General features: G+C 45.4%; 1 protein-coding gene across 2 annotated transcripts in view; it reads right to left on the minus strand.

The window, feature by feature from the left end:
• The window catches only part of Thsd4 (thrombospondin type 1 domain containing 4), a 599748-nt gene that overhangs the window by 97781 nt on the left and 488355 nt on the right, over positions 1 to 13612 (minus strand). For both annotated transcript variants that reach the window (XM_039082429.2, XM_039082430.2), the window contains one exon: positions 4429 to 4633. In XM_039082429.2, coding sequence (XP_038938357.1) covers positions 4429 to 4633 — 205 coding nt within the window. The remainder of the gene's footprint in view (positions 1 to 4428; positions 4634 to 13612) is intronic.

Consider the following 13612-nt stretch of genomic DNA (forward strand, 5'->3'; position numbering starts at 1 on the left):
GGGCGCTGGATCTCCCGGAATTGGAGTGAGGAATAGCTTCAGTTGCCTTGTGGGTGCTGCCACCAAGTGGATGCTGGGAACTAGACCCAGGTCCTCTGCAAGAGCAGCCGCTTTTAACCACAGAGGCATCTCTCCAAGCCCACGTATTATTATTTTAAACTTTCATGAGAACATGTTTCAAGGGAACTGTATCACTGGTTTGTTTTTAAAATCTTATAGATCTTCAGGAACTCCTTCCAAGTCTTCAGCCCACTGATGCTGTACTTGTTTGCAGGCTGACCACGTCCTGAACGATCAGTCTCTGCCTGCCGCGCTTTTATGTCCGATATCTGAACTGTTGCGTAATGACATTAGTAAGCCGAACTGATTCAACTGCGCCAGGCTTTGATATCTCAGCTAAAATAACTTTACAACATCTTATCGAGGGAGAAGTAAGTAATACAAATGGCTAGCTGTTTTAATAACATTAGATTCGTTGTTTTTTTTCTTCAAATACCTAGTTTGAGAATAAGTCACTCACAAAAGGAGAATTCGTAGCTTAGCGACAGACAGCAATTCTGACGTTTTTCCAATTAAAACGTAGATCTGATTAATACAGGCTAAGCTTTGAAGGACACTGACAATTGCTACTAGATGACTCTAATAAACATGGAGCCCACTCTTGGCGTGCTCTCAGTTTTATCACCGGGAACGAGAAGCACCATATCTCATGATTTGTGTGTGTCATCAGTGTCCCAGTTTCTTCAGAGTTGCTCACAGGAGGTGGCCCGCTCCCTCAGCTCCATGGAGCCATTCCTCCCATGAGCTATGGGAAGGCAGGGCCAGGAGGCCAGGCCTTGCTGGCAAATCTCAGAGTTTGGTTTAATGCTGTGCTACTACTAATGGATCCGCTAAAGCCTGTTGGTAAACATGCCCCTTTCCATTTAGTTCTTGCTTTTTAAAAATTTTAACTTTTCAGATCCAGAAATGCTGTTACAGGCTTTTAATCCCAGCACTTGGAGGCTGAAGCGGAAGGATTTTAAGTGTGAGGTCAATGGGGATTCTATAATGATATTTTATCTCAGAAGTTGTGCTGTTCAATTAAATTCTCATACTCTAATTTTAAAATTGTACCTCTAATTAATAACTCAAATAATTTTTTTATAAAATGAAATTTAAAAAAAATTAATTATTGTCTAGAGAGATGACTCAGTGGTTAAGAGCACTCGCCATTTTTCCAGAGGACCTGGGTGTGACTCACAGAGCCCACACAGTGGCTCACAACTGTTCAGGACATTTGATGTCCTCTTCAGGCCTTCTTGGGCACCAGGCATCAGCAAGCAGACAGGTGGTGCACAGATGTACATGTGGTTCAAACACAAGCCACAGTGCATGTGTGGGGGTCATAGCGCCTTGAGGGTATGGATTCTCTCTCCATCCTGTGGATCTTGGGGGTGTCAATTCAGTCCTGAAGCAAGAACTTTTATCTGAGCCATCTCATTGGCCCACCAAATCTTCTTGAGACAAGCGCAGTGGGGGATTCACAGCCCTTTGAAAAGTGTTTGGCTGTCTGACAATGGTTAATGAAAATACAGGCCTCGGAGTTTAGAAACCCCAGCTGGGTCTAGGTGCGCATGGTTGGTTGTAGAACTCAGGCAGTCTCAGGCAAACAGCTCCGAACAGAGGCTCCACAGAACAGGAGTTGGCCAGCTGAGGTGAGTTAGATAAAGAAAGCCTGCAATGAAAAAAGACCCTACCTACCATGCTGTGAGTAGGGGCGAGACTTACGGTGTGTGAACCGTATCCCAAGTTTTCAAAGGAGAAGGGAAATCGAGAACACTCTCCAGGTGACAGAGATGCAGTGGCTGCAAGCTTGTGCTCCTCCCTCCTGGAGTCTCCTCCCTCAAAGCTTCTGCTTCTGCTTCCCTCTCCTTGTGACACAGCATCTCATGGCACTGTTACAAATGATGCCTTTCTCAGGAACACATTGGTTTCTGGGCACAGGGAGTCAAACGACTTTCCGAGTCACTCTCCCATTGGCTTCTAGTCTCCCTCTGCTTTCTCTTCATCCCTCTTATGGGAAGTGAAGATTTTTATTCTGTAATTTTAAATACTACCCACACATATACACATACACACATGTATGTACATATATCTGCGAGTACATATATGTAAATAGCTGTATGCATGTTCACATGTATGGTAGACAATAGAGTTTGACATTGGCCATCTTTTCCTGTCAGTCTTCACATCTTATTTACTGGGGCAGGGTCTCTTGTTGAACTTGGAACTCGGAGCTCACTGAGTGGCTAGTCTAGTCAGCTTGCCCCAGGGCTCAGGTCTCTGCCTCTTGAACGAGTGCTGGGATTCAGGATTGGATTGCAGGGCTGGGGCAACACGCCCACTTGGCATGAACTCCAGACCCCATACTTGCTTTATCCACAGAGCCATCTCCCCAGCTGTATCCCATTTTAAGTTTTATACCCTGACAAACTCTGAGACAAAAGGAAGACAGGAGAAACTGGTGAACCACCAATAAGCAAGTGCCGGAGGCCTTCCTTAACTTATCTGCTGAGTCTTATGACGAAGCCCCATATTCTAGATGGAAAGAGCAAGACTCCGGGGCTGTTTCTATTCAGATGCCATGCGAATGTCCACTCAGAACATCCACTGTATGTTCAAGGAGCCTGAAACTGATTACAAAAATGATCCACTGATAGCCAGGGAACACTTACTAAAAACAACATAAAGCTAATAAAAACTGGCATTGTTTGCCAGAGTATTTAAACACAATCACACTTCAAATAGCCCCCGAGGAACATTTTCCATTGTAAGAGGCAGGATGTGTGTGGAGATGTGATCTTGTGAAAGCATCAGAGGAAGGCGGAAACACAGAGATCATTATTTGAGATTTAAAATAACACAAACTGCTCGCAGGGAAACTAGGCTTTCTGCCACTTTGGTGGCTCCTAGATGTGCCAGAGAAAATGTAACAGTTTTCTGCTTTAATTGGGTCTGTCTCAGAGACACATCTGCCACTCTTCCTCCTCTAGACAACCAAGCCAAGGGAAGGGAAGTTGGTTCGGGTTGTGTTTGAGTGGGTAGGGAAGGGATGGCTACAAAGTGACTGATGGGAGATGGCTCAGTAAAGTGCCTGCTGTGCAAACATTAGGCCTGAGTTTGATCCTTAGAACCCAAAATAAAAGCAGGTTCAATGCTTCTAGCTCCAGTGCTGAGGACACAGAGACAGGCTTACTAGGAAATAAGTCAGTGCAGCTCACACAACAAGCTCCAGGGGGCTCAAAGGCAAAGTGGCTGCCACCTAAGGAATGCTACCTGAGGTTGGCCTCTGGCCTTCACAGGTATGTGTAACCATGTACACACACACACACACACACACACACACACACACACACCCCACACCTACTACAAAATGAATGGTATTTCAAAAAGCTGGTGTGGACACTGCCACCTGACCATTGGTACAGTAGAGGAAGCCCACAGGTTTTACCACACACTAGACTTCCATGCCTAGAGCTACACCCCCTTGGTTTGAATCCCAGCTCTGACGCTTCCTTGCTGTGTGACCTGGGCAAGTCCTCTGATCTCTGTTACATCTGTTTTATTTGTAAAACGAGGCTGGGAATAGCTTGTGAGCTATAGGCTGTTTAGAATGCTTCAGGATTTTATTCATGAACAGCCATAAATATATTGCCTCATACATTATTTGTTCTAAACAAGCTCCTGTTCAACAAATAATGAAAAATAAAATGTCTGTGGCTGTGATTTCTGCTCATTAAATGTCTTGAAGAAATGATACCTTAAGCCAGGCTTGGAGGCTTACGACTAGAATCCAAGCATGTCGGAGGAAAGCCAGACTGGATTATATCGTGATTTCTAAGCCAGCCTGGAACACAGATCAAGGCCTGTCTTAGAAAGCAAAAATGGCGCCTATAATGTCTGCCTGACTGATTTGCACATGCTTATCTGAATTAGAAACTGGTGAATGCTCACTTCTGGGACTGCTGCACAGCGGAAGGAATTCAATGTCCTAGCTGAGCAGAGGAGATCACTGGAAGGCTCTGGCTTGCAGGGATGTGGGTATTGCTGAGGTGAATGCCGAGGGCTCTGTAGCAGTTCAGAAGACACGCAAGGGCCTGCTGCCCCAGGCAGATAAAGCAGAGAGAAGGTGACAATTGCTTTTGCTTCGGGCCTCCAGGGAGTGAAAATCTGGGAAGAATCACTAGCTGCCTCTGTCCCCCAACTCCCAAGAGAACAAAGACTAGCAGACTTCATCTCAAGACCACATCTTTCCTGAGAGGTGTAAAGCCTGAGTTAAATCTATAAACCTTAACCATTTGGTTCCTCCAAGCCTGGGCACCACTGTGCTCACCTCATCGCCTGCAGGGACAGTCTCCTGCGCTGTGTGGAGAAGGTAAGTGAACTCACCCAAGTAGTTGTTGCTCTTGTGCATTTCCGTAATGTTAATTTTTGTGGCTCCTTGGGGAATCTCTACAACCCGGTGGTAGCCCAGGCTGGTGAGGGCATGCTTAAACACGCCTGACACCACCTGGCAGCCCGTGTTATCACCGCCGCACACCCCACACTTGTCCACGACTTTGTCAGATCCCAGGAAGTCATCACAGCCGATGCTCTGCAAAAAGAGAGAAAGGGAAGTCGTAAGGAGGGTTGGCAGAAGGTCTACTGCCTCATGTGGCCCTCCCTCCCTTGTTCCTGGGACCGAGGAGATGGCTCAGGGAGACACAGCGCTTGCTGCACAAGCGTGGGGTTTTGAGTTTGGAGCCCAGCACCCACGGAAAGATAAATCTAGGCATGGCAGTAAATGCCTAAAGTCCCAGCACCCGAAGGTCCTGGGCTCTCCTAGTTTAGCCAACCAGTGAGAAACGGTTTCTGTAAGAGACTCAAAGAGGGAGATGGAGAGGAATAGGAGACAATAGCCTACGCCAACCGCTGGTCGCCATGCACACACGTAAGCTGTATGCCCATATACCCACATGCACATACATACACATTTTTACAGTTCATACATGCCTTCACTGGACAGATATGCACATAGCACCTACTCTGGGAAAGAGCCTTCCATTTCTTTTTTTTTTTTTTTTTTTTGGTTCTTTTTTTCGGAGCTGGGGACCGAACCCAGGGCCTTGCGCTTCCTAGGTAAGCGCTCTACCACTGAGCTAAATCCCCAGCCCCGAGCCTTCCATTTCAGATACTCATGAGATGTATCCTCCAGGGGTAGGTTGCCCCCCCCCCCAGTAAGCAAGATAGATCGATTTAATAGTTCATCTGATCCAGGTAATGGATCAGGAGAAATTGAATAGGAAGGAGGCAGGGTTTGACGTTTATATAATTGGACCAGTGAAGTTGTTTTTATACCCCTGGCTCCTATTATGGGGAGGGTCATGGATGCCCCGTGCTGACAATTTCCTAAATCTCTTTGGAACCACAGTAAATACCTCACTTAAAACTGAACTTTGCATTCTGGAAATCAGTCTGCAGGTTCCTCAGAAAATTGGACATTGAACTACCTGAGGACCCAGTTATACCTCTCTTCGGCATATACCCAAAAGATGCCCCAACATATAAAAAAGACACGTGCTCCACTATGTTCATCGCAGTCTTATTTATAATAGCCAGAAGCTGGAAAGAACCCAGATGCCCTTCAACAGAGGAATGGATACAGAAAATGTGTACATCTACACAATGGAATATTACTCAGCTATCAAAAACAATGACTTTATGAAATTCATAGGCAAATGGAGGGAACTGGAAAATATCATCCTGAGTGAGGTAACCCAATCACAGAAAAACACACATGGTATGCACTCATTGATAAGTGGCTATTAGCCCAAATGCTTGAATTACCCTAGATGCACAGAACACATCAAACTCAAGAAGGATGACCAAAATGCAAATGCTTCACTCCTTCTTTAAAAGGGGAACAAGAATACCCTTGGGAGGGAATAGGGAGGCAAAGTTTAGAACAGAGGCAGAAGGAACATCCATTCAGAGCCTGCCCCACATGTGGCCCATACATATACAGCCACCAAACTAGATAAGATGGATGAAGCAAAGAAGTGCAGGCCGACAGGAACCAGATGTAGATCTCTCCTGAGAGACACAGCCAGAATACAGTAAATACATAGGTGAATGCCAGCAGCAAACCACTGAACTGAGAACGGGACCCCCGTTGAAGGAATCAGAGAAAGGACTGGAAGAGCTTGAAGGGGCTTGAGACCCCATATGAACAACAATGCCAACCAATCAGAACTTCCAGGGACTAAGCCACTACCTAAAGACTATACATGGACTGACCCTGGACTCTGACCTCATAGGTAGCAATGAATATCCTAGTAAGAGCACCAGTGGAAGGGGAAGCCCTGGGTCCTGCTAAGACTGAACCCCCAGTGAACGTGATTGTTGGGGGGAGGGTGGTAATGGGGGAGGATGGGGAGGGGAACACCCATAAAGAAGGGGAGAGGGAGGGGTTAGGGGGATGTTGGCTCGGAAACCGGGAAAGGGAACAACATTCAAAATGTAAATAAGAAATACTCAAGTTAATAAAGAAAAAAAGGGGGAAAAAAAACCCTGAGGTTTGCCTCCAAGTCTGTTCTACACTGCAGATCCTACCATTCGACAAAGTCACCCCCCAAAGCGCCATTTCCTGGCCCAGTTTTCTGGGAAATAAGAGCTGAGGCTCCGAGTCTCCACTGGTAACTGTGGTTCTGGAGCCCCGAGCACAAGCACATCCTCAAACGCAATGCCTGAAGCATCACCAGGCTGCACGGCAGGCAGATTTCCAATAACAGGCTTCATCATACGGTCAACCTCACTGGTGGAGACTCTCGTCTAACTCGAATCTCATCCCCCTACCCCCAATCTCATTATTCAGTTTCTTCTTTATTTCCCACCAACCATTTGTGTTTCTATTAGACAATTTTATTTCGCATTAAAAAATAAAGCTTTGGAACAAAACAGAATGATCTTGATTGAAATCTTTCTTCCACTGCCCAAGCTGGCTCCATAGGGCCCATGATCCCATTTCCTGAATTCAAAGCTGGAACTCACGGTCTCAGCAGAGAATTCTGTCACATTTCCATGGGTAGATAGAAGCGGGCAGAATGGAGTTTGGATGATGAAATGTTGGGATTACAGGATTATTCACTGGGGTTCAGGGTTACAGAAGATGAAATCAGAATGGTATTCTAATACTTGAGACACATGTTCACTGACTCACAAGCTTGCTGTGGGTTTGAATCTAATAGCAACCATGAGACCGCATCACGGGAGCAGAGTGGCGGGCAGACCATTCAAAGCTCCCTTTTGATTGTCTTAAACAACCATGGGTCTACCCACGTGGGTCCTATGGGTTGGATCCAGGGGTCAGATCAGAAGGTGTTTGCTCCTCAGCTTTGAATGACGTTTCTGCAGGCACCTATGCCCCCTTATTGCTTCCATATTCCTGAGCATGCATGACTCAGTCAGTAATCACTGGTCTCTCCACAAATAGCTTCTCTGTAAAACATTATTTCTGACAGTAACAGGACATCACCACAACATGTTCATCCATATCCATTTAGCCTTTCAAAATGCCATGTTTGCTATGTCTCTCTTCCCCTTTAAAGGGAAGTGTTCACCCCTCAACATTTTAGCAGGAAAGCAACAAGCAAAACAAAACAAAACAAAACAAAAAACAACAAAACAAAACAAAAAAACGATAGCCACACCCTCGCTGTCTTGCTTTCTCCCTTACTTTGAAACAAGAAATGCTACCACCATTGGATCAGGGGTTTGACAAGATAGTAAAATGGAAAGATGGCTCATTGGTTAAGAACACTGCCTGCTCTTGAAGAGCTGTAGAGAGAAACCCTTGTGCAATGTATGAAAGCATCCCCTGTTAATAAAATGCTGTTGGTCTATTAGCTTTGGTAGGAAATAGGGAGGTGGAAATTGTGGGGCAGAGAGAGGATTCTGGGATAGAGACAGGCACAGAGGTGGGGGTGGGGAGAGATTTGCCATGGACCGCTGATAGAGACAGACACAAAAAAAAAAAAAAAAAAAAAAAAAAAACCAAGAAGAGGTGACCAGCCATGTGGCATTCACAGAATAGAATAAATGGAATAATTGAGTTATGAGCTAGTTGGGGAACAATCCAAGCTGTTGACCTAGGCATTTATTCATAATAATTCAGTCTCAGAGTCATTATTTCGGGGAACAAAGTGGCTGGGTGACAAAGCATGTGGTTACACCCTGGGCTTGGTTCCCATCACCTACACGGAGGCTCAGAACTATGTGTAACTTCAGTTCCAGGGGATGTGATGTCCTATTCTGGCCTCCATGGATGCTACATGCATGTGGTTCACATACAGACATACAGACATACAGACACTTACATACCTAAACTGAAAATAAATCTAAAAAGAAAATAGATCCCACTCTACTAAAACCAATAGTCTAACTTAATTATGATTATGACTATGGACAATGTGGTGGTCTGAATGAGGTGTCCCCCATCAGGCTCAGGCATTTGAATAGTTGGTACCCAGTTGGTGGCTGTTTGGGGATGAGGAGGTATAGTCTTGTTGAAGGAGGAATGTTACTATGGGTGAGGTTGTTCCATTCCCACTATATTCTCTGCATGCTGCTGGAAGCTTGCTATGGGAATTCTCAGCTGTGCCATCATCAGCTCTTATACCCCCAGAACCCCTTACTGCTCACTCTATAAGTTGCCTTGCTCATGGCGTCTTATCAGATCAACATATAACTAAGACAGAAGAGTAGAGGGAATATAGACACAAAGGCACCGAGGAAGGAACGAACAACACATGTGCATATCTCGAATGGCCGAGAAGCACCTAAAGAAGTGTTCAACATCCTTAGTCATCAGGGAAATGCAAATCAAAACAACTCTGAGATTCTACGTCACACCAGTCAGAATGGCTAAGGTAAAACCTCAAGTGACAGCAGATGCTGGCGAGGATGTGGAGAAAGCGGAACACTCCTCCATTGTTGGTGGGGTTGCAAGCTGGTACAACCACTCTGGAAATCAGTCTGGAGGTTCCTCAGAAAATTGGACCTAGTACTACCTGAGGACCCAGCTATGCCAATCCTGGGTATATACCCAAAAGATGCTCCAACATATAACAAAGACACATGTTTCACTATGCTCATGGAAGCCTTATTTATAATAGCCAGAAGCTGGAAAGAACCCAGATGTTCTTCAACAGAGGAATGAATACAGAAAATGTGGTACATTTACATAATGGAGTACTACTCGGCTATTAAAAGTAATGACTTCATGAAATTCTTAGGCAAATGGATAGAACTAGAAAATATAATCCCGAGTGAGGTAACCCAATCACTAAAAACCCTATGCACTCACTGATAAGTGAACATAAGCCCATGACACCACCATCAAGCAGGAAAAGCAGTTTGGAATGAGGGGAAGAATATTGAACTGGGCATAAGGAAGCCAGGGGCATAGACCTGGCTGTGTCTCTAACTTAGTGTGAGATGATAGCCAGGCTTCTCTACAAGGTGCCAGAAACAATCCTATCCTGAGATATCAGGGAATAGTGGCTGGAACTCTGGCTTCTGAATCAGGATGCTGACTAACTCATGCCTAATGGAGATGACTCAGAACTGGTGGCTTATTCCCAAACTCTTTTGGAGGCCCCGGCAAAATGTCATCATATGCTTAAGATGAGCATGGGAGCCTGTGAGCCCTAGGTCCTGTCGGTGCTCTGTGTTTATGAGTCTTGACCCTCTGCACATGACAGTTGAGTTGGTTTTTGGGTGCTTTTGGAGTTGTGACTGGAGATGCTGTAGTACTGACCACGTCAGGCTTTTGGAATGAAGAAGCAAGGAAACTGGAGCTAGAACCCTAGACGTGCTGTGGTAGCTTCTTACAGAATGCTGGGGCTTGTTATCATTGTTTCTACAGATTTGCTTACTCCCGAAAAGCATCTCATTTTTTAAGTAAATCTCATCACCATGTAAGCAGAGGACCCATCCCTTCTTCTATAACACTCTTCAGCTAGAAATACTATCTTCTTCATTTGGAAAAATTTTTTTAAAAAGGCTAAAAAACCAAAGGGAGGGCACAAGGGACCCCAAGACAACTCCTTACATGGTGCCTCCATTTTCACTGTTCAAACAGCATCTGTTGATGACATCCACAGTGAACACCTGCTCCCCACCCACCCACCACTAGTTTGAGTCCTCTGTTCTCCAGGTACTGCCTTCCGGAAGAGGCATATCTTGCTGTTACAAAGATGATTGGACAAGTATCAGATGTTCTTAGTATTTTCCCCGTGATTTCTTTTGCAACACATTATAGGAAAATTTTACACGTTGCGAGCCATCATAAGAGAAATTGCTCAAGAATTACCCTCAATTTGTGTGCCAAAATTAACCTAAATGAGATTTCCTGAGGGAAATGAGCAATCTGGACGACATATTTGTTGGTGAATTTTACAGGGAGGAGGCTCTGTCCATCATGGCAGGGAGGGTGGTGCCAGGCGTTCAGATAGTGGGGGTGGTTTCCAATTCCCTAATGGGAAGCAGGTGTTCTCTATGTGTATCACAAACATGCAAGGCAGGGCAACCTCAACTGGCTGGCTAGGTGATCTGGAGAGGTAAAACATGAAGCTTTAGGAAGCACGCCATTACAACAGTGGGGGAGGACATTAAAATGATTTAGAGCTAACACTAATTTTCTGGTACTTATGGTGAACTAATTTGTGGAAATGCATATGGAGTCCAAAACTTTGATGGATGACATTCTGTTGAAAGAAGACTTCTGCATATGATAAAGCGCTCTCTCATGTCACTGTGAGGAATGTAGATGAATTCCACCTTCTTGAGAAAGCAATTTAGCAATCTATGCTGCTTCAAGCGTCGCATTCTTTTAGGAATTTATGCAAAGGAAATGATAAGAAATGAGGCCAACGGTTTCAGGATGACAGAGCCCATCACAGGATTATCATCAATAATAAAAACATTAGCATCATCCTTAGTGTTCAACATAGGGAAATGGTTAAACAGCATATAGGCTCCCAGGGAAATGTTGGATGGCTCTTTCTCTCTGTACTATTATTATTAAAATGTTCTCGAAGACGTGCTTGTACCCTTGACCCTCTGGATCATTCGGCAGGCTTTCGGAGCTAATCACAACAGAGGATAATGTGATGTGAGGGCAGGGAAGCCATGAAGGGGAACCAGACACAGATCCTGCTTAGAGTCTAACCTGTGCTAGCAAAGCACAGCTTCCAGGCCCAACCTCTGTGTTTGTAAATAGAGACCAACCTGGACACAAACATGCCATTTGTTTACTGATTGCTTATGGCTACTTGTGGGTTATAACGGCAGGGCAGTGAGGTAACATAGACGGTCCAGTCCACAGAGACTAACGTATCTATAATCTGGCTCTTAAAATAAAGTTGCCAGTCACTGGTCTAAGTGTAAAGACACAAAAAATGTACTTCAATAAGGCTTGCGAATGTTTTAAGGGTGGTGGGTACAGGTTCAGATGAAGCAAGACTGAGGTTCAGAGAGTTGCTCTCCATTGACCCCAACTGCCCCATCCTGAATCCTCCATGTTCTCTTTCCTCTGTTCTAATCTGGTTTAATTATTATACAGAATGCAAAAAGTTATTACCGAAGGGGCTGGGAAGACGGGCTCAGCTAATTAAAATTCTTGGCATATGAGCATGAGAAGCTGATTTGGAAACTGCTTTTAATCAGACCCATGGCTGTCACATTTCGGGGCCCATCTTACTCCATCAGAGAGTAAAACCTCACTAATGGATTCAACCAGAAGAGGACATTGGCACTCCTGTGGGGTACAGTTAGGGGGGAACCAAGCACACCAGTGTTTACAGACCTGTCAGGCCAACACGACATCCCAAGCTACAAGCCAAACACTAAACTTTCATGTTTTAACTTCCCAGGGACTGAGAAGGGCTGGGGGGAGGGGGCATGGAGTGATTAATGACAAGAATATATACAAAAGTAAGGTGCCCATACATTCATTGTGTAGAAGAATAGAAGCCTCTGTTTTTAAACCAACACAGTGAATTCAGTGTAAAGATATTAGACATATCTGGCAAAGTTGTAATTTCTCAAGGTCTCAGAAGGGGGCTGGCACTAGGAAAATCCTGCATTGTTTGGATGTGTCCATCAGAGGCTGTGGACTTGACGGTCAGTGTGTCAGAATGGGAAATTTCTACCATAAGGAAGCAAAGAGAAACCACTTGCATTCTATAGCACTGAGTTCTGGAAGCAGACTATCAACTCAGACGGGAAGAGTCTGTTGGGCTGAGAGTCCTGCTTCAAGTGGAGGCCGCTCTCTGGAGCACAGGCAGCTTGGGCCCACAGAGCCAATCTCAACCAGAGGCACCTACTTATGTGAATCCTGACACCAGAAGGCCAGGATGGAGACTCAGACTTGTATCCCTGCCACCCCTGTGATGCACATCCCATCTGCAAATGTGTGTGTTTGTGTGTGTTTGCACGCCCAGGTGTATGTGTATGCGCACGTGCAGTATTCTCCACAGGAAACCTATAAGTCTTGTAGATGGCATTCACCTAAATGACTAGTTTAGGAATAAGGAATAGTAGCCAAATATTTAGAGGAATGATCTCTGGGAAACATGAGAGGAAAGGTGGACCTACCTCAGGCTCACTGCATATTCATGTAATCCCACATGCAAGATCCTGCCATGGTGGTTCACCATGGTTTCCCTCTTATAGAATGTTAAAAAATTGTGAGTGGAACAGTCAGGATTTTTATTTTCATGATGTTCGAGAAAACTCTTAAAAACCTGTCTATATTAGTTATGATATCTAGCATTTCGAGGCTTTCCAGATGCCCCTTTATGGTGATCTCTAGGAGCATCGGATGAGATGCTGAGAGAAGGCTGCTGGGAAAGCACAAGGCTTGGAGTTCTGAGACTGGCTGGGAGCGGGTTGGGGAGTGGTAGGCTGCCTGGGGAAGGGCTGGGGTGCATTGGGGACTGGTGGACTGGCTAGGGGGTTGGTTGGAGAGTAGTGGACTGAGAAGCTTTTACAAATGATGCTGGCAGACACAGGCTGTGCTTAGAAAATGGAGGAACCTAGAGGTGGAGAAGCACATGGTGGCCTGCAATAGGTTGGACAGAGATGGGTGGGAGCCTGGATGCTGGGAACAGATTTACAACAGAGGCTGAGGGCACAGGGGATGTGTCCTGAAGGAAAGCCCAATTGGACTGAGAATGGCCACCCACGGGTGAGGGCATGAGGAAGCCTGAAGTCCTGCCAGGATGTCACTGATGTCAGTGCCCTTCAGATCCAAGTCCCAGGCGGTAGGGGTGGGGCATTCATGTGACAGAGCCATTGTACAGCCAGGGTCCAGTGTGGACCCCAATGATCATTCTCATTTATTTACCCGTCACTGAGGTCAGTCATGTTAATCTGCTCACTCTGCCTCTTTCCCTGGGAACTGCTTCTGCAGCTGAAAATGCTGCCATTTTAACTTTGGAATGAGAATCTTCTCAAAAGAAATAGAGGCTAACAAGTTTACTTTGAGAACTGGGATACAGCTGAGTGGATGGAGTGCTTGCCTGGCACGCAT

This window comes from Rattus norvegicus, chromosome 8, assembly GCF_036323735.1.
Source record: "Rattus norvegicus strain BN/NHsdMcwi chromosome 8, GRCr8, whole genome shotgun sequence".
NCBI lineage: Eukaryota > Metazoa > Chordata > Mammalia > Rodentia > Muridae > Rattus > Rattus norvegicus.